Genomic DNA, 21,809 nt, shown 5'->3' with positions numbered 1-21,809 from the left:
CAGATAGGGGTCAGCCATAACCACAGCAGGGGAGGAGGTGTGAGAGGAGACATGGTCTGGTCTCGCCTGTCCAGCAGTTGCCTACCTGGTAGCTGTCTGAAAGTGGGAATAGACAGCATGGAGAGAAATGTGGAAGAGAGAACAGTTACTTACAATGGACAATAGCAATGTGTGTGTTCCATGTAGGCCAATAAACTGAGAAAATATGAGAATACAAAATTCACCTGTCATTTTCCCCCACACAAATCTATCAATTACTGCTTTACTGGGAAATACATAAATCACACATCATGACAGTTATTAGTAGTCTAGACCTGTCATTAGAAATGGCTGGGTCTGGGGATGCCAGTCTATTTTTATGTTGGCTGACACTCTTTCACAGGCAGATTAAATGCACATGGGTCGATATGGGCCTATTGCGAGTTCTATAATGGCGATCCCTCCCCACGAGGAGGGGGCTTTGTTTGTCCTCTATGAATGAGAAAGGGGGTTTCGTTGATGCCCGCGACGGAGTTCTTTGTTCCGTAGTCAGACTCATTAAACTGAAATGTTTTAACTGTGCGGATAAACCCGCTGTAGCCAAATTGTTTCTCCATGGCAGTAGGCCTACGCTGATGTTGAATCACACTCATGTTGAATCACTGCTGTAGCATCTCGTTTCATATTGTCCAGATACAAAGATACACTCAGAAATGTGTCATTACACTTTCTAATTGAATGTGCTCTGACGAATTATTATTAGGCCGACTAATATATATCGTCAACGTGTCTGAAATTCGAAAGACATGAAGAAGATTCTTTTCCGTTGTGCAAATCCGCAGATGAGGTGAAGTCTTTTCTCGCGCAATAGAGAACCCACTAGTTTCTTTCTTACTTTAGTTTAGCAATATTATCAATCGTCCCAAACATTGTTACAAAGTCGTTATTATTACAACATTAGTCACAACCACTATTCAGACGGATCAGTGTCCGAAATTGCCATTACTAGACCTTGGGACTATCTGTATTTTTATTTAAAAAATGAGTTATTGGCATTGCCTTGTTTGGTTCAATGTTCTCTACCTGTATAGTACTTTAAATAACCCAATTCATGTTGTTAAATTCAAAAGAATACAAGATCAAAATTGCTGACACCATTCAAACCATTCGGGAATGTAAAGCCAATTATGTCAGAATCATCGTTTTGCAAAATGAACCTTATAACGTTAGTCCCAAGCTCTCTGATACAAACCAACCACATGAACATTGACTTCATTCAGTAGGCATGATAGAGACCTAAAAATGTGCATATTGGGTGTCAATCTTCTACATCCAAGCCTAGGCTACATCAACCCTTATTGTTGTCCAAATAAATAAATAAATACATCTACAACCTTTTTAGTAGGCCTATGCATCATCAACCCAAATATATAGATGTCCAATGAAGTGCCTATGGACAGGTGTGAACAACAGGTATATTAGGACAATATAGGATAAGCCTATATAGGCCTGTGTAACCATGCATACTGAGCGTAAATAAAGGGTGAATTGTGCAATATTTTAGTTTATTTTTGTCTTGTTTGGTTGTGTGCAAAAACCTATACACAACAAAACAGAATGATGCTGGAATGGAAAAATCGTTAGGAAAAAGCCTAAATATAGGCTATCCAATGCCACCTGTTCGCAAATGTAGGTCTAGCCACAAAATTAGACAGTATTTGGCAACCGGAATTAATTAGGCAACTTTCCTGTGAAAGTATTGTGCAGAATCAGATACAATGGAACGTTGCCACAATGCAACACGCGCTCCACTACCCTACTTCCCAAATAAGCACATGGCTTATTCAGCAATTTATACCGGTTGCTTTAACTGGAGGCAAACGCAAGCGCTGCACAAGACTGTTACACAATCCGTTATTATAAACAATGATGGTTATAACTCATGTATTAAACACTTTTTCTATAGTTTATTGAAGTGTCAGTGAAAGGTGTTGGAGAGGAAAAAACATAAAATAAAGACTTTTAAAACATCACCCCAGGTAGCTAATAGACAAGAACAATGATTGAAGGATGAAAGTGAGAAAAACATAAGATAAAACAATACACAATTAGATGGGATCATCACATTTACATAAACCTTATCTGTCAAACAGAACACATAAATCTGTTAAGGCATGTGTGAAGTAACACAACTAATTATGGAGTTTATCAGTGGCCCCAATGTGTATTTGACTAATTGCTTTACTGGTGAGATACTACTCACTTTCACTAGGTGGAATACACATCCATATTTATTTTGACAACAAGCTGTTAGGCTATTGGAAAGGCTGATGGCCATCGAAATGAAATAGAGAAATATCTCAAGAGATGGGATACATACCACGTTTGACGGGTGGGTCTTTAAATGCCTCGATTTTTCACCTTAGATAAAGTTTAAAAAAACAACAAAAAAACAGCATAAACTCCCTCTTCAAAGGCTTAGCTCTAGATATTATTATTGAAAAGTTATTCGAAGGTGAATGATAATAATGAGAAAGGTTGTACAAAAAATTGCAATGGAAAAGTAACATCAAAAGCAACTCAACTCCCAGAATAAAAACAAAATGTAGCCAATAAACTTTCAGAGAAAATGCGCGACTGTCTTAAAACTTATTTGACACAGTTTTTCACTTAGTGACTCGTTGAAGGTCCGAGGTCTGGTTAGAGTTAAAAGACGAAGAGGAGAAGGAAGAAAAGGAGAGCAGAAACGTTGTGGAGGTTAAAGTGATCAGCAAATTACGGAATGGAGTTCGATACAAACAGTGGAACGACAGGGTTAACTCTTCTCCCCATGACGTCATTCTCATCTCAGATAGGACACATTTTTTACGTTTTACACAAACCCTCAATAAAATTTAAACATGAAATGACATCAATTATAAATCATGGGATTACTTTTCAGATGCTAAGAAAACAAATATGAGATGGTCTATGTCCTAATCAAAATTATGATTGGTTTTTGCCATGATGGCATTTTCCACAGCCTAGTCCATAATAGTAATTGGTGTGGGCTATTTGTCTAAATGTTAAGTTTGGAATATCTCTCAAAGATATAATAATTTGAGAGTAATGTTCATTGTAGCCTACCTATGATGTGGGGTAGAAAAGAACCACACCCCACAACATTTGTTCATCATTTAGTTCATCAAACCAAAAACATCAAACCTCCCATACATCTTCATAAATGGGCTCTTATAATACTCAATGTGTTTGTTGTTACAGACATGTAGAAAAATGTGGTTCTTTAAGTTGGTAACAGCCAGATCTACACTGACTACATTGTAGTAGTTACAAAGTATCCACTAACTGAGAGGACAAAAATGGACTGGATAATTCAGGGTATATCATATAAATTCTTAAATCTTTAATATCATACCATTGTAAAACTCAGTTTGAATGCATTTGACAGACACACAAAAGCTGTAAACACAAACGCAAACCTTTAACATTCTTGATAGGGTAACCCATCGTTACCATCAAACTGTAGTATGTCAGTCAGTATAGAGAACATACCTACAAAGAGGAAAGCCAGCCAGGCCACTGTGTGTCACAGCTTCAATAACATAATAAAGGGCCAGCATGTTTCATCTTATTGGTCTTTATGGTGGTCTTAAATACAAGCCTCTGTAGAATTCACTATAGAGTAAAAAAGATAAATCTGTGCTGCATTATTTAATAGGGCTATACAGTATAAGATTTGGTGCTTGGATCAGGATTCAGTCGCTGATCAATCATTGGTCAATAAATAATAATTAAAAAGTAATCAGGAGGGATTAAGGTGGATAAAACTTCAGGTAAGCCACAGCAAGGTGCTCAACATGACACCTTATATGATATAAAGAGAGAAAAGCAGTAACATACTACAACCATTAGATTTGATTTGGAAGGACATGGTTATACATACAGTACTAACTGTTGATAGAACAATGAGTATGGTAGTGCATGATTCAGGGGAAGGGATTTCATGTCACATTCTCAAACTCCAGTGTGTTGACTTCAGTGTTGATGACAGACAAATAAATAAATATGGTTCAGAGGACTTAGAAGAAAATTTAAGGAAACGGGGAGTTTTGGAATAAGTGAAGGGAGAAAATACCAAGGGGACAGAGGGATAACATAAGGAATGTAATATAAGTAGCGCCAGGAGCTTTTCCTGGTCATGTGACCTGACCAGAAGAAACTCTGGGCTGTTGATTATAAGGAATCGATGGAAGCATGAGAAGAGAGGTTCTAGCAGTAGACAGTAGTAACACACCTGAGGGAAGCACACAAACCGTTTTGCCTGCCATTCTCACTCACAAGAGGAACTCAAAGGACAGCAAAGAGCTTGGAAAGAGAACCAGAAATGACATACAACACAGATACCCATTCTACGCCTACTACAAGAGCTGTAGCTACATTGAGACTGGTGGCCACTTAAATAACACATTTGACTGTGCAAACAACTCCATTAAAGAGGCTTTTGTGTGTCGTGTCACATTCTGTAGTAGTTCAGTTAGACAGCAGAGCCCACAGTTTGTGTGGATAAATCCTGAAATGCATTTACACAGGGAATGTACCATAGCCACCCCCTTCCCTATATTTATTCTCTCCCCCCCCCCTCCTCTCCGTTGTACAGTAGTGGTTGTGGTGCAGAGGCCAGAGAGTGGCGAGCCCAGCCTCTATGTCCGGACCTGGAATTTGCCAGCTTTGGTCATGTACTTGATGCCTTTGAATGGTTTGTACTTCTCCCCGTACATATCCAACCGATTCACCTTCAGTCCTGGAGAAGAACAAGTAAAATCATATAAAAAATTGATTTGGCCACTGCAAGGGAAATAACCTACATGTATATCCCTTTTGGAAACAGATGCAAACCTCTGAGGATCATATAGATTAAATAGAGATTAAGTATCTTGTTTCCATCTAATGGTAAAAGCTGTCACTGTGAATGAGCTGTGTGGATGTCATGTGACTGTCTGCTGAGAATGCTGTGTAATATGGAGTTAGTAGATAGAAGATTAATAAAGATCTGATCTAGGGTTAGATATTTCTTTATTCCCTAAAATGATTACGGCTAAGAATATGGGTAAAGTAAACTGATACTAAATCAGCTGCTAAGTGGCAACTTCTACTCTAGAGTGTAATAACCAATTATGATAAGGTGTCTGTATAATACTAATAATAATAATTTTTGGGGGTGCTTATATTCGTCCTGTTAATGTTTTATTTGCATATCCCAACTCCCCCTGAGACTCCTGCGGGGAGTGGGGTCATGGTCAGAGTCACCATTGTACAGCCCCCCTGGAGCAATTAGGATTAAGGGCCTTGCTCAAGCGCACAGCGACAGATATTTTACCTTGTCGGCTCCGGTATTCGAACCAGCGACCTTTCGGTTACTGGCCCAACACTAACCTCGAGGCTACCTGTCTGTGTGTGCGTGTGTGTGTGTGTTTTACCGGAGAGGGCCGACTGTTGGATCTTGAACTGGATGTTGATGGTAGGGTTCTCGTCTGGCTTGGAGGCCCCTGCCTGCAGGCTCATAGAGCCCTTCAGACTAGGCAGCTTCTGAGGGTTGATCTTACCCACGTCCCACGACAGGAGCTGCATAGGGACAACACAATATCCTCACACAGGGAGAAGGGTATTATTATGAATACACAGAGGTGGGTGGGGGGAGGAATCAACCATCCCACGGAATGTATGATTACATACCCTTCAGTTCACAGCATACACCACAAACTGGTCGGTTAAGTCCATCTCTGCACACACACTCCCTTTCCCACCACCTTACCTTAGTGACAGGGTCGAAGGTGTATGTCCCCTGGGTAGGGTTGAGGTTGGTGTTGAGGACTCCGCGGGGCAGCTGGCTGCTGACCAGAACAGCCTCTACTCCCTTCCCCATGGTCTGCTTGGGGCCCAGGGTCAGCTCAAAGCGGCCCTGAGAACTACCCTCCCTGAACGTGATGTTGTGCTTGACGTACACTGGGATGGCCACCAGACTGAGGGGCAGACACAGAATAACAGCTAGGACAGACACCGAGAGAAAAACATCACAGAGCACACTGAACACAAAGTGTGCGAGTGACTAGTACTGAATAAAACAAGTGAATCATTTTCTGCTCAGATGTCAGTTTGTTACATTGTTATTACAACTTTCAACATTTTAAACTTCTAACTAAAAATGTGGATATATAATGTAAATGTCAGGGCCATACTGGCGTTGGTGCCAAATATTGTTCCTGGGTTTTCCAAAGCAAAACCAGAAGGGATAATAATCCAATCTATAAACACGTACGGTACTGCACTATGTTCCTGACACTATACTACTTACATCTTAAGGCTTTGTCAAATGGATGTTTTGATAATAAAAACATCCATTCAATCATTCATGTAACATCCAACCAAACACAGGTCTTCATCTAGCTAACATTTTAAAACTAGTTTAGGTTTGAGCCACAACTACAATGTCAATTTACTTTGAAATACCTTGTTGACCTTAATGGGTGGAGACTAAAATTAAGACAATAACAAGAAAAAGTAAACATTAAAAAACTGGGAAGCAAGCAGAGGTGTGTGCATGTTATGCCAAAATTGTGGACACCCCTCCAAATTAGTGGAATCGGCTATTTCAGCCACACCCGTTGCTGACAGGTGTATAAAATCGAGCCCACAGCCATGCAATCTCCATAGACAAACATTGGCAGTAGAATGGCCCGTACTGAAGAGCTCAGTGACTTTCACCGTGGCACCGTCATAGGACGCCAACTTTCCAACAAGTCAGTTTGTCAAATTTCTGCACCGCTAGAGCTGTTCTGGTCAACTGTAAGTGTTGAGAAGTGGAAACGTCTAAGAGCAACAATGACTCAGCCGCGAAGTGGTAGGCCACACAAGCTCACAGAATGGGACCGCCGAGTACTGAAGCGCGTAAAAATCATCTGTCCTCGGCTGCAACACTCACTACCGAGATCCAAACTGCCTCTGGAAGCAACGTCAGCACAAGAACTGTTCACTCAGGTTCCCATGATCTAATATTAGGTTTTGGTTGAAGATCTGATAACATTCAGTATAAAACATATGCAAAAGTAGAGAAAATTAGAAAGGGGGCAAATACTTTTTCACAGTACTGTAACTTGACCAAGAGAAACTCAGGCCCCTAGTCATGACATACTGTATGTGTTCATCAATAGTTATATTTATTTACAGATTATTGGCAGCGGGCATTGGCTATGATATGTTTTTAAACTTTGCATTTTAGGGCAGACAGGCAAAAATGTACACTACATGGCCAAAAGTATGTGGACACTTGCTCGTGAAACATCTCATTCCAAAATCATGAGCATCAATATGGAGTTGGTCCCCCCTTTGCTGCTATAACAGCCTCCACTCTACTGGGAAGGCTTTCCACTAGATGTTGGAACATTGCTGCAGGGACTTGCTTCCATTCAGCCACAAGAGCATTAGTGAGGTCGGGCACTTATGTTGGGTGATTAGGCCTGGTTCGCAGTCGGCATTCCAATTCATCCCAAAGGTGTTCGATGGGGTTTAGGTCAGGGTTCTGTGCAGGCCAGTCAAGTTCTTCCACACCGATCTCGACAAACCATTTCTGTATGGACCTCGCTTTGTGCACGGGGGCATTGTCATGCTGAAACAGGAAAGGGCCTTCCCAAAAACGGTTGCCACAAAGTTGGAAGCACAGAATTGTCTAGAATGTCATTGTATGCTGTAGCGTTAAGATTTCCCTTAATTGGAACTAAGGGGCCTAGCCTGAACCATGAAAAACAGCCCCAGACCATTATTCCTCCTCCACCAAACTTTACAGGAGGCACTATGCATTCGGGCAGGTAGCGTTCTCCTGGCATCCACCCAGAATCGTCCATCGGACTGCCAGATGGTGAAGCGTGATTCATCACTCCAGAGAACGTGTTTCCACTGCTCCAATGGCGGCGAGCTTTACACCACTCCAGCTGATGCTTGGCATTGCGCACAGTGTTCTTAGACTTGTGTGCGGCTGCTCGGCCATGGAAATCCATTTCATGAAGCTCCTGATGAACAGTTTTTGTGCTTACATTGCTTCCAGAGGCAGTTTGGATCTTGGTAGTGAGTGCGCTGTATCAGAGAATTCTACAGAACAATGTCAGGCCATCCATCTGTGAGCTGAAGCTGACGCACAGCTGGGTCATGCAGCAAGACAATGATCCAAAACACACAATCAAGTCTACATGGAAATGGTTAAAAAGCAAAAAATTTGAAGTTTTGGACTGGCCTAGTCAAAGTCCAGAACTAATCCCAATTGAGATGTTGTGGCAGGACTTGAAACAAGCAGTTCATGCTTGAAAACCCACAAATGTCGCTGAGTTAAAGCAGGTCTGCATGCAAGAGTGGGCCAAAATTCCTCCACAGTGATGTGAGAGACTGATCAACTACTACAGGAAGCATTTGGTTGCAGTCATTGCAGCTAAAGGTGGTACAACCAGTTATTGAGTGTAAGGGTGCAATTACTTTTTCACACAGAGGAATTGGGTGTTGCATAACTTTGTTAATTAACTAAATTAAATAAGTATCATTTTTTTTGTTATTTGTAAAATCAGGTTCCCTTTATCTAATATTAGGTTTTGGTTGAAGTCAGTATAAAAAAAAAATGCAAAAATAGAGAAAATCATAAACAGGGAAAATACTTTTTCCAAGGCACTGTATGTGGTATAATACTGTAAAGCCTGAGAAAGCCGAGCAGAAGACTAGAAGAGAACAGAGCTACTGACTTCTGGGAGCTGACGTGGTAGGAGAGCAGCCGGAAGTTTCCGTCTGGGGGAATGAAGGAGAGGATCCTCTCCGCTTCCCAGCGCTTGAACCTCACACACGGGTGGAAGCTCACATCATCCAGCAGACGAGGGTTCTGGTGACAGGATCAAACAGGGGTATCAAGACAGAGAGAAAGAGAGTGGGATTGACAGAGAAACAGACAGGACCATTTTGACACAGTTATTCAATACAACACAGTTTAAAAACTGTTATCAAGACAGAGAAAGAGGAAGAAAAAGAAACGGACAGGAAATCTACAGTTATATAAAAGATCAAAAATATGAAAAATATGAGTATTTCATACGGAGAGGCAGAGAGTGATCGGTTATTTGCAGGGGACAGGAGTGGAGATAAATGATTGGATAGAGCGGATCCGGCCCGCATGGTAGCATCCACATTCATGTAGAAGTCCAAATAAATACGTAGGGGAGTGTGTGTGTGTGTATATATATATATATATATATATATATATATATATATATATATATAAGTTTGGACACACCTACTCATTCAAGGGTTTTTCTTTATTTTTACTATTTTCTACATTGTAAAAGTGTTAACCAAATCAAAATATATTTTATATTTGAGATTCTAAGTAGCCATCCTTTGCCTTGATGACAGCTTTGCACACTCTTGGCATTCTCTCAACCAGCTTCACTAGGAATGCTTTTCCAACAGTCTTGAAGGAGTTCCCACGTATGCTGAGCACCTGTTGGCTGCTTTTCCTTCACTCTGTGGTCCAACTCATCCCAAACAATCTCAATTGGGTTGAGGTCGGGTGATTGAGGAGGCCAGGTCATCTGATGCAACACTCCATCATTCTTGGTCAAATTACCATTGTTATGTTTGGAGGAAAAAGGGGGATGCTTGCAAGCTGAAGAACACCATCCCAACTATGAAGCACGGGGGTGGCAGCATCATGCTGTGGGGGTGCTTTGCTGAAGGAGGGACTGGTGCACTTCACAAAATAGATGGCATCATGAGGAAGGAAAATTATGTGGATATATTGAAGCAACATCTCAAGACATCAGTCAGGAAGTTAAAGCTTGGTCACAAATGGGTCTTCCAAATGGACAATGACCCCAAGCATTCTTCCAAAGTTGTGGCAAAATGTCTTAAGGACAACAAAGTCAAGGTATTGGAGTGGCCATCACAAAGCCCTGACCTCAATCCTATTGAAAATGTGTGGGCAGAACTGAAAAAGCATGTGCGAGCAAGGAGGCCTACAAACCTGACTCCGTTACACCAGCTCTGTCAGGAGGATTGGGACAAAATTAACTTATTGTGGGAAGCTTGTGGAAGGCTACCCGAAACGTTGGACCCAAGTTAAACAATTTAAAGGCAATGCTACCAAATACTAATTGAGTGTATGTAAACTTCTGACCCACTGGGAATGTGATGAAAGAAATAAAAGCTGAAATAAATCATTTTCTCTACTATTATTCTGACATTTCACATTCTTAAAATAAAGTGGTGATCCTAACTGACCTAAGACAGGGAATTTTTACTAGGATTAAATGTCAGGAATTGTGAAAAACTGAGTTTAAATGTATTTGGCTAAGGTGTATGTAAACTTCCGACTTCAACTGTATGTGTGTGTGTGTGTGTGTGTGTGTATGTATGTATGTGTGTGTGTGTGAACAAATCCAGAATAACGATGAGTGAGAAAGTTAGAGGCATAAATATCACACCCCAAAAAAAAATAACTCTAACCTCCGCTGTTATGGGTAATGGTAGGAGGTTTGCATGTTTTTGGGGCATGATACACTATATATATATATATACACAAAAGTATGTGGACACCCCTTCAAATGAATGAATTCGGCTATTTCAACCACACCTGTTGCTGACCGGTGTATAAAATCGAGCACACCGCCGTGCAATCTCCATAGCTAAACATTAGCAGTAGAATGGCCTTACTGAAGAGCTCAGTGACTTTCAACGTGGCACCGTCATATGATGCCACCTTTCCAACAAGTCAGTTCTTAAAATTACTGCCCCGCTAGAGCTGCCCCAGTCAACTGTGTGTGCTGTTATTGTGAAGTGGAAACGTCTAGGAGCAACAACGGCTCAGCTGCAAAGTGGTAGGCCACACAAACTCACAGAACAGGACCGCTGAGTGCTGAAGCGCGTAAAAATTGTCTATCCTCGGTTGCAATACTCACTACCGAGTTCCAAACTGCCTCTGGAAGCAACGCCAGCACAAGAACTGTTCGTCGGAAGCTTCATGAAATGAGTTTCCATGGCCGAGCAGCCTCACACAAGCCGAATATCACCATGCGCAATGCCAAGCGTCAGCTGGAGTGGTGTAAAGCTTGCCTCCATTGGACTCTGGAGAGTGGAAACGCGTTCTCTGGAGTGATGAATCACACTTCACCATCTGGCAGTCCGACAGACGATTCTGGGTTTGGCGGAAGTTAGAAGAACACTACCTGCCCTAATGCATAGTGCCAAGTGTAAAGTTCAGTGGAAGAGGAATAATGGTCTGGTGCTATTTTTCATGGTTCGGGCTAGGCCCCTTAGTTCCAGTGAAGGGAAATCTTTATGCTACAGCATACAATGGCATTCTAGACGATTCTGTGCTTCCAACTTTGTGGCAACAGTTTGGGGAAGGCCCTTTCCTGTTTCAGCATGACTTGCCCCCGTGCACAAAGCGAGGTCCATACAGAAATGGTTTGTTCGAGATCGGTGTGGAAGAATTTGACTGGCCTGCACAGAGCCCTGACCTCAACCCCATCGAACACCTTTGGGATTAATTGATATGCCGACTGCGAGCCAGGCCTAATCGCCCAACATCAGTGCCCGACCTCACTAATGCTCGTGGCTGAATGGAAGCATGTCCCCGCAGCAATGTTCCAACATCTACTGGAAAGCTTTCCCAGAAGAGTAGAGGCTGTTATAGCAGCAAAGGGGGGACCAACTCTATATTAATGCCCATGATTTTGGAATGAGATGTTCGACAAGCATTTTGTCATGTAGTATATTTGTGCATCTGTAATTCCCACTCATCATTATTCATTCATAATTATCCGTAATCATGGTAGCATCCATATTAATGTAGAAGTGTTCAGAAAGATATTCTATTCTTATTTTACAATAAAAGTGATTACAAAATGACACAATACATTATTTACCACCCACTTCGGAGCCAGGCCCAGCCAATCAGAATGAGCGTTTCCCCACAAAAGGGCTTTCTTACGGACAGAAATACTCCTCAGTTTCATCAGCTGTCTGGGTGGCTAGTCTCAGACAATCCCACAGGTGAAGAAGCCGGATGTGGAGGTCCTGGGCTGGCGTGGTTGTACGTGGTCTGCGGTTGTGAGGCCGGTTGGACATACTAACAAATTCTTTAAAACGACGTTGGAGGCAGCTTATGGTAGAGAAATGAACATTAAATTCTCTGGGAACAGCTCTGGTGGTCATTCCTGCAGTCAGCATGCCAATTGCACGCTCCCTCAAAACTTGAGACATCTGTGGCATTGTGTTGTGTGACAAAAGTGCACATTTTATTGTTCCCAGCACAAGGTCACCTGTGTAATGATCATGCTGTTTAATCAACTTCTTGATATGTCACACCTGTCAGGTGGATGGATTATCTTGGCAAAATAAAAATTATCACTAACAGGGTTATAAACAAATTTGTTCACATTTGAGAGAAATAAGCTTTTTGTGAGTATGGACATTTTCGGGGATATTTTCTTTCAGCTCATGAAACATGGGATCAACACTTTACATGTTGCGTTTATATTTTTGTTCAGTACAGATAGAAAGTATGCAAAAATTATAATGGACCTATATTTTAAAATAACTGCAATTTTTCTGGGCCGTAATGCTTTTGCCAAAACAAATTGGCCCCCCAAAAAATATTTGCGTCACTCCGCTGAATTTTGAAATCCCAATGTGGCCCTCGAGCCAAATTGATTACCCACCCCTGGGCTAGAGAGAGAGAGAAAGAGAGGACTCACCATGAACGAGAGAGTGAGGTCAGGCATGCCTGTCAGTTTCACACAGGCGTCAATCACCCCTTGGATCTCTGCTGTGATAGTGGAGCCTAACAGTGTATGAGAGAAATAGAGAGAGATGGAGAAAGAGAACGAGTCAATCAGAATGTCAAGTTCTGTGATTCTGTTGTTTTTAATGAGTCAGGACAGATTTTAATGGAGAGCATGATGGGGCAGTATGCATACTATACCTGATTTATCGATGATGGCATCAATCTCCTCCACTACATCAAAGTAGGCCTCGTTGTTGGTGTACTTCACTCCAGTGCGTCGCCATGGCACCACGGACAACTGTCCAGTAGGGAGCTGCTCCCCTACATTGGTGCTGCCTACAAACAGAACAGTCAAACATAATGAAAGACAAACAGGATGTATACATTCAGATAGTTGTGTACAGTGACAGGTGTCTAAATGCAAAGTTTAAAAACATATCATAGCCAATGCCCGCTGCCAATAATCTGTAAATAAATATAACTATTGATGAACATTTATATGTCATGACTAGGGGCCTGAGTTTCTTCTGGTCAAGTTGCCTGGTGTAGTACTAGGGTGTTGAGGTTGTTATGGTCAGGAAAAAGTGATGACATAGTGAGGCAGACTTCGTAATGTTCAGGTACCTGTGATGGTGTTGACCACTGTGCGCAGGATGGTGGGCGGCTTGATGAGCTCTTTGAGGATGTTGGACTCTGTGGCCAGGGGAAAACCATTGTCCAGCATCTCCTCTAGCAGCTCGTATACTACCACCACATTGTCCTTGATCGCTGCCTCCGTGCACACCCCAAAGTAGTCCTGACAACAGGGAGGAAGGGAGTTAGAGGCAAGGGAAGGAGGGATCAGTAGAGGGAATGGAGAGTGAGAAGATAAATGACTTACATCATTTAAAAAGTTACAACACTTGGTAACTTAACAATAAGACAATCAGTAACTCAAAGAAACAGATTTTTACATTGCAAGGTAGACCTAGTTGGTGGTGATGAACTGCCTGAACATGTGAAAGCAAATGGATGAAAAGTAAGTATACCAAGTCCAAGTACAAACCTGGAATGTATCAACCACCCTGTGTAAGAACTCAATGACAAAGAGTGGTGGCACTTCGCTCTGGATCACTGCCACAAAGTAAATGCTGTGCCTGAGCACACTGATTAGGTAGTGGTGGGGGGTCGGGATGACAGGGGGCACGTTCTCCGGCTCGCTAGCACGCTCTTGCGCCTCGAAAAAGTAGTCGCACACGGAGCGGCTCACAACGCTCTTCCAGTGCTTCTCCAGGAAAATGTCCCCCGAGGAGTTCACGAGGAACAGACTGTGGATCATTTTGGCTGGAGGGTGAAACAGAAAAATAACAAATATTTAGCTAGCGACTCTAAAACGGTTCTAGCTATACCATCCCATGCAGTTGGAATACAATATAATCTGAGTTACACAACGCTTGTGGTACTCTCAATATCTACATACATCTATGAGGAGTGACAATGTAACTTGTAAGGTGGAGAAAGGTATAGGACCGGTCACAGGCGACACCATTTCATTAAATATTCGGCTGTGCTATCAAGTTCCGCCGTGGGCGGCCGTACTATCGGTAGGTTACCTGCATGCACACAAACCTGTGTAATAAGATGACTATAGTTGATGGTAATATATGGTATTTTACTGGAAGATAGGCCTGCCTCTGTTTACGACCTTACAACATCCGTACATCAGACCCCCCCTCCTCACGGTTGTCTTGTGACAGCAGGCGAGCACCGTCATACAGCGATGATGAATACCGAAAACGGAATTATTCATGGTTTGCGCTCAATATTTTAGTGCTATTCCTTACATTTATAACCTCTAATTACTTACCGGTGTTTTCGTCTCGCCTTCGCCTTTTTTCAATGAAAGATTAGAGAAGGCCGTCCCTTATTCTCCGTTAGCTGGCTGAATGACGAGAAATCTGACACCATGCAGGACCAATCGGAGACGGAAAAAAAGCAAGAATGCCCTCGTCTTCCAAATAGTGATTGGTCCATAGCGCGGATGTTCGTGCCTGTCAGTACCACTCGGAACTCAATTGTAATTGGACAGCGCCCAGTAAACACAGGCTGAACATGCACCTTGATTGGCTCAACCGCACGGTCGTGTCTGACATTTTGTGTAAAGACATCGTCCACGGATCGTATCAGATTTCATCTTGTGGATACATTTTGTGGAGACAGTCTATGCATTGGAAATAGAATGGTAAACCATTTACCTAGTTACATTGAAACCACCATGTATCAAATCTAGCAAACCCATAGCCCCTGGGAGGGGTAATATATATATATATTTTTTATTTTTTTTTAAAGTGTAGGCTATTTGAATATACATGTATATATATAATTTACATAATTTGCCAATAATATGGCAGAGATAAATAGGCCTAGTGTTAAATCAGAATATAATTGGTCCCTTTGATAGTATTTCTATATGAGTCTGTAAATATGATAAATTGGATAATGGACTCACGCTCATATTGAAGATGTAGCAGGTATGTTATCAAGTAGATAGCTGTTTATGGGGGTGATTGCCAATTTTCTTCAAATGGATCCCTTAAATGGAAGCCAAATATGTATTTGCAATCAGTCTGACCTTCTGCCGTCATGGACTGGCTTCTGATCCACTCTTCTGTGCACTGGATCTTATACTGAACAAAAATATAAACGCAACATGTAAAGTGTTGGTCCCATGTTACATGAGCTGAAATCAAATATCCCAGAAATGTTCCATATGCACAAAAAGCTTATTTCTCTCAAATGTTGTGCACATATTTGTTTACATCCCTGTTAGTGAGCATTTCTCCTTTGCCAAGATAATCCATCCACCTGACAGGTGTGGCATGTGAAATCCATAGATTAGGGCCTAATTAATTTATTTCAATTGGCTGATTTTCTTATATGAACTGTAACTCAGTAAAATCATTGAAATTGTTGCATGTTGCGTTTATATTTTTGTTCAGTATATATATGAGCCAGCTTCACATAGCAATCTTTACAGTCTTTCTATCAGCAAAGAACAAATTAGAATGTAAATCAGAATGAGTTTCTGTTTAAAGTGAGAAAATATCACCCCCAAGGAGCAGCAATTATTATAATTGGTAGAAGTCAGAACAATAGATCAAGAAATACCATGACAACATACATGGCTCAACATAATTTATTTTTGTTTTATGTTAAAATGTACAGAGTTCTTTGAAAGTACTTGCTAAGAAAGAAAAACAAACAAATGGAAATACATACAGGGACAAAGTAGAGAGACCGAGGCAGCAGGGTGCTATCAACCTTCGCTATGCACCCAGCCAGACCCACTTCTCTCTATATCTTGCACGCTCTTAGCTCACAACGCACCATGTACAATTACAAAGGATACAAAAAGGGAAGCGATGTAAACAGACAAATATACTGAGCTCATTTTTACATGCCTCTTAAATGTAAGGAAGTCGTCCTATACACACAAAAAATTATCTAAACAAAAGAAAAGAACGGCTAAGTGACCTTCAGATATGTTTTTTCCTTTTGTTTTAAAATAGCATTAATATACTACACAAAGATAGAAAACTCTAGAGATGAGATGGAATGGAGAGGTTAAAAGGCATCTTAAATTCACTAAAAGTGAGTGGTAATTTTTTTTGTTTTGAATTTCTTAATAATTTTACCTCAAGAGTCGAGCTAAAAAATATGTATAATTTTTTTTCCTGAAACAGAAGTGGAAAAAATGACAGTACCAATATCAATGTCAGAATTTTTCTTTTTTATATTATAGAAAAAACATTCTCTACAATAGGTTTTCTAAAGTCAAAAAGAGTCAGCTTGTGTCATAAAAGAAAGCTGCCCAGTCTGATAAAATTCAGAGAAAATAAAACACAAATAATATATGAAACGTCAGGTCTGTAAGAAAAGTATCCTCATTTTGACTTTGAATACTGGAAAATTGAGACAACTGGGTCAACTCCTCCACCACCGTTCCCATCATAACACAGTAACCATCCAGATGTCTGTGTGTGGGGGGCGAGGCGTACACAATGCACAGTATTTGGCATTGGCCACCTCTCCGTATGCTGATGGTCCATAGAGCGCAGACATCTCTACTAGTCAATGGAAGTGCACTGCAGACTTGCACAGATGAACTAGTTTTAACAGAAAACAGTGTTCAGAGAGGATGCCTTGACCTCTGTTTGTGGGTTACTACCACTTAATGAAGTGGCTCAGCTAATTTCCAACAGCTGGTTTTCCTTAAAAGCAGTGAGTTACTCCACCTGGCAGACCTCATATCTTTTTCCCTGGAAGGTAAACTGCAAGGGATGACAGACATACACCATCAATTGGGTAAAAAGGCCTAATAATAGCCTTCTGTAGAGTGTGGCAAAAAAACATTAGTGCTGCAATGTCTTCTGCCTGCCACTGAGGGGAGACTGGCTGACTGATTGACTGACAATGCTGGACTGTGCTGTGAATCGACAGGAAGTACTAGAATATTTACATCTAAACATTCCAGAACGAACAGCTACAGCATCCTGGGTGGTGCCGAGAACACTACTGGTTTATTTATTTATGGACATACTAATGGACAGTGACCCCTCTCTCCATCATTGTATTATTCTATTCTGGCCTGATACACACCATCCTACCAGGAAGACAGACTCCTAACACTTGTTACTATGTTGTTCTCCACTGAGGCCCCACTGATCTCAACTCCGAGACTGAAGTGCCCCGGCTCACCAACTGGCAATGGAGAAGGTTGTGCGCATGTGCATTTGGGTGTGTGTTTGTGTGTGAGAGAGAGTGCATGTCGGAGCTAGAGGGTGAACCACCATTTCAGTATGCCACAACATCAAGACCAAAGCAGAGAGGTTGGACTGCACACAAGTTATTTTTAACGGTTGTCAAAATAAAAACAAAACAACAAAAGTATTCAAAATTATATTTTTTAAAAAGTCCATCTACAATTATAATAGTCTCTTTTTTAAAGGTAAGGCTTCCTATGTCAATTAAAATATTGTGTGCGTGGTTTCATATATTTAGTTAACCACTTCGTTTTTCCTTTCTCAGTTTTGACAATGTAAGGTCCTCCAAAGTCCGTGTTTCAGCCCATCTTCCTCATCCACTCTCCTCCCAGTAAACAGTGGAGGGGAGCCTTCCGTTAGCGTAGAAACCGTGCCAGAGGAGTGTGTCGTGTAGGTCTGACTAGACTAGTGTAGTCTGCCATACAGTACCAGAGGTCCATTTACACGTTATGTATCGCGCCAGCGCACTCCCTACACAGCCAGCTTGGGGGGGGGGGGGGGGGGGGATGAGTCCAACTGAATGGAGCAAAATGACACATACAAAACATTGAAAACAGTCTTCCCTCTCTCTCCCTTTACGCTCGCTCTGGCTTTGGAGAGGGTGGATACAACACCAAGTAATACAGTAAAGAGAGGCAACAGCAGAGTCCCTCTCTCCATCAGAGTGTGTCGGGTCAGAGTGTCCCTCCCATCTCTCTAGAGCTGTGGCGTTGTTCTGTGGTGCTCTACTCATCTGCTCATGTAAGGCGACTGTTTGGGGACGCCGGCGTAACTGTGGTGGGTTGGGCCCGTGTACATCATGTTGCCGTGGTGATTGGGCTGCATAGGCTGCTGCGGGTACCCCTGCCCCCCCATCATGCCCATCTGCATCTGCATGGGGTACTGGGCGGGCTGGTTCATGTAAGGGGGGTTCCCGTGGTAACCGCTGTTCATCATGGGCTGTGGCATGCGGTAGCCGGCCGACATGGCGTTCAGCTGGTTCATGTTCATGGTGTTGTAGCCGGCCGGCGTGGGCATGAGGTTGGGCATCATGCTGCGCTGCACGGCCAGGGTACGGGGCGAGCCCTGCATGGCCACGGACCCAGAGCTGCGGCCGTACAGCTGCTGCTGGTGCGGGGATGGAGCGGGGGCCAGCTGGGCCTTGGAGCGGATGGAGATGTGTCCCTTCACTGTGGCCATCTGGCCCTGCAGCCGCTGGGTGTGAGGCGGGGGAGGAAGGCCGATGTTGCTGGTGGGCATGTTGCACTGCAGCTGCAGGGAGCCCAGGTTCATGGAGCCAGAGCTCAGTTGGGGAGGGGGGGTCATGGTGGCCTGGCCCTGGGTTAAGGGAGGGTGTGGGGAGGGGGAGAGCTGGGCCAGACCAGGGTTAGACAGAGAAACACTGGTGGCGTAGGACGTGACGGAGGCCGAGTGCGAGTAGGGCATGGCGTGGGGGTCCATGATGGTGTTGGTGAGCTGCTGCAGCTTAGCCAGGCTGAACGTGGCCGAGGGCTGGGGGTAACCCCCTGCACCAAAGTCCTGGCCCATCCGCTCGTACAGGCTGCGGCCCCCTCCCTGGGAGGCACTCTCAGGGATCTCCATGATCATGGATGTAGAGCCAAAGCCATTCCCCATACTGCACTGGGACAGGGGCTGCTGCTGCTGGGGAGGGTGGGGGTGGGGGTTTGGAGGGGCTGTGGGCTGGGGGTTGGGAGCCTGCTGCTGCTGCTGTGGTGGCTGCTGCACCTTTTTCTGGGACTGCTGGCTGGTGCTGGGCGGCCTCTCATTAACAAAGCTCTGAGGGGACTTGATGCCTTGGTGGGTGTTGGCAGACGGTGGACGGGGTGGCGGCGGAGGCTGGGGCACACTGTTGTTGCCACCCATGTTGGCTCCCAGACCATTATTGGGCCCTGGCCCAGTCTGTTGGATGAGGCTGCAGCTGCCCATGGCGAGCTGTGATGTCACGGCACCGCTGGGAGACGTGAGACCGGGCGCCGGGACAAAGGAGCAGCTGTTGCCCTGTGAGGAGGGCGTGGCCGAGTTAGAGGAAGAGCCCGCCGCCGACGAGGAAGAGGTCGAGGCGACCGCAGCCGCCACCACCGCATGGTTACCGCTGTTGTTCCCTCCCCCGTTGCCCCCGCTGCCCATGGTGGAGTCGTAGCTGCTGGGATTGTCGTAGTTCTCTGTGGTGCTCTCGATGCTGCCCAGGTCGCTGAATCCACTGTCCACCACCTGCTGGGAGTGGTCCGACACAGACGGCACGTCCATCATGGGACTGGTCTCCATGTTCTGCTGGGACGGGGCTGACAGAGAGCTGGGGTGCTCAGGGGTGATCTGGGTGTACCCCCCTCCTCCTCCTCCCGTTCCCCCAGTAGGGCCTGGCGTGCCCTCTCTCTGCTGCCCCAGCCCAGACTCCATCACCCCTCCTGGGGTCATGCCTGCTGGGCTGTTGACGGAGCGGACTGACTGGCTGGGTAAGGGGGGTATCGGGGGGTTGGTGTGGGGTAGGGGGCTGCTTTGTTGGGAGGCTCCACACTCCTCAACCAGGGACAGGTGGGTCCCCTCCTCTTCGGCCTCCCCGGCGTGGCTGTAGCTCTGCAGGGTGCGGCAGGCGGCCAGCGTCTCCTCACAGTCCTGGTAGGCTCCGTGGGAGACCGCGTGGCTCTCTGGCTCCTCGTCCTGGGCCTCTCCCTGGGTCAGAGACTGGACCGCCTGTACCGTCTCCAGGTCCAGCTCGTTGCTGTGGTGGTGCTGGCTGTGATGGGATCCGTGGTGGTGGGTCAGCTCCTCCTTGAAGGAGTCGGGGTGCTGGTGGGGGTGCTGGTGGGGATGCGGGTGTGGGTGGGGGTGCTGGGGATCCATCAGCAGCGTGACAGCCTTGTCCTCGGGTTGCAGAGTCTGCAGCTCCAGGGGCTCGGAGGGGACTGAGATGGCTGTCACCGTCTCCACCGCCGCGGCCGCCGCTGCTGACTCCTCCGCTTCTCGCCGCCGCCTCCTCTCGTCCTGTGCTGCGTCCAGCGGCCGGCACTTCACCTCCTGCAGCTCCTCCTCCGCCTCTTCTTCGTCCTCCTCTTCGTCCTCCTCCTGCTTGCTGACGTAGGAGTCTCTGGCCTGCACGCTTCCCTGCATGTCTAAAAAACCTTCCCCGCCCTGGGGTTCCTCTTTGACGGGCGGAGAGCAGGCGGGGGAGGCAGGCTCTTCCTCCTCCTCTTCATCTTCCTCTTCCTCAGAGTCCTGGCTCTTCCTCTTCTTACTGCTGCTCTTGTCCTCCAGGTGTCCGTCTCCTTCGTCGTCTGCATCGTGGTCGTCACTGCGTCTGCTCCCCGGGCATGGCATGGCCGCTGTCCTCCTGCTGCTGCTGCCGAGGCTCGCAAACTCCTCATCCTCGTCTTCTTCCCTGTCGGCCATGTCTCTGTCCGTGTCTGGCCTGCTGGGCTGGGGGGCACTGGGGCCTCCGGTAGAGGACGGGGAGAGCAGGGAGCGGGTCGGTGGACGGCTGGGTTTGTCCTCTACCCAGCCCCTCTCTGTCTCCTCCTCCTCTTCCTCCTCTGGCTCCGAGACCGGGAACGGCTTAGGGACGGGTTGTTGTTGCAGGGCTGGGTTTTTGGGCGGTCGTCCCCGCCTCTTGGGGATCTTCTGCTCTACGGGCTTGGGGTGGTAGTCGTCCTCTTCATCAGAGTCTTTGTGTTTGTCGTTGTCGGTAGCTGTGGCTCTGGAGGCCCTCTTGCAGGCTCTGTCCTCTAGCTGCTGGGGGGGCTTGTCTAGCTGCTGCCCCCCTCCCAGACACAGCCTCTGTCTCTCTGCCTCCTGCCTCTCGGCCTCCTCCTGGGCCCGCTGTAGGTACCAGCTCTGGGGTTTACGGCCCGGCTTCATCTTGATCTTGGGGGGCGGAGGGTCCCCCGAGGTGGTCAGGCTGGTGTCCCCTGCGTTCTGGTTAGTCCCGCTGCCAGGTGGTCTGACCGGCCATTTCCTCAAGTGCAGGGGCTTGCGGGGCTTGCCCTTGGGCCAGCCTTTTTTCTTCTTGACGGGGGACTCTGGGTTGGCCGCCGGGGTGTCTGCGGAGGCCGTGGGCTCTGGGTTCCGTAGGGAGGCAACTGACTTCAAAACAGGAGTGGATTCTATACGAGAACAGAGCGGGAGAGAAATCCATTGTTACACATACAGATCTACTCAAGCAAGTACTGTATCTCAATGGCTAGCTAACATACAGCTCTGCTCCAACATGTCCTGTACAC

General features: G+C 45.2%; 2 protein-coding genes across 2 annotated transcripts in view; both read right to left on the bottom strand.

Moving 5' to 3' along the window:
- Positions 1 to 3,360: 3,360 nt before the first annotated feature.
- LOC311141449 (AP-3 complex subunit mu-2) lies at positions 3,361 to 14,720 on the bottom strand. The gene is made up of 9 exons (XM_084176786.1): positions 14,640 to 14,720; positions 13,839 to 14,116; positions 13,418 to 13,589; positions 12,992 to 13,129; positions 12,765 to 12,850; positions 8,760 to 8,893; positions 5,792 to 5,999; positions 5,457 to 5,601; positions 3,361 to 4,780 (listed from the first exon to the last, which is right to left on the bottom strand). Exons 2-9 carry the CDS (start codon positions 14,109 to 14,111, stop codon positions 4,680 to 4,682), a joined length of 1,257 nt encoding a protein of 418 aa, XP_084032912.1. The 5' UTR covers positions 14,112 to 14,116; positions 14,640 to 14,720; the 3' UTR covers positions 3,361 to 4,679.
- Positions 14,721 to 15,952: 1,232 nt separating this feature from the next.
- LOC311141935 (histone acetyltransferase KAT6A-like) overlaps positions 15,953 to 21,809 on the bottom strand; it is a 38,312-nt gene continuing 32,455 nt past the window's right edge. Inside the window, exon 16 of the mRNA XM_084177451.1 lies at positions 15,953 to 21,692. Within this exon, the coding sequence (XP_084033577.1) occupies positions 18,325 to 21,692 (3,368 nt within the window). The 3' untranslated portion in view covers positions 15,953 to 18,324. The remainder of the gene's footprint in view (positions 21,693 to 21,809) is intronic.

The sequence above is a fragment of the Coregonus lavaretus genome (genome assembly GCF_964263955.1).
Source record: "Coregonus lavaretus genome assembly, chromosome: 14".
Classification (NCBI taxonomy): domain Eukaryota; kingdom Metazoa; phylum Chordata; class Actinopteri; order Salmoniformes; family Salmonidae; genus Coregonus; species Coregonus lavaretus.
This window is presented reverse-complemented; position numbering and strand designations above follow the sequence as displayed.

What these genes read in the sequence shown, in the direction of transcription:
- LOC311141449 (XM_084176786.1), bottom strand. Translation starts at nt 14,111, where the DNA reads ATGATCCACAGTCTGTTCCTCGTGAACTCCTCGGGGGACATTTTCCTG. An exon ending in ACCTCACTCTCTCGTTCATG is followed by an intron (nt 8,894 to 12,764) that starts GTGAGTCCTCTC and finishes TCCTGTCACCAG; the next exon opens with AACCCTCGTCTGCTGGATGA. An exon ending in CCTTCGACCCTGTCACTAAG is followed by an intron (nt 5,602 to 5,791) that starts GTAAGGTGGTGG and finishes GTCCCTATGCAG; the next exon opens with CTCCTGTCGTGGGACGTGGG.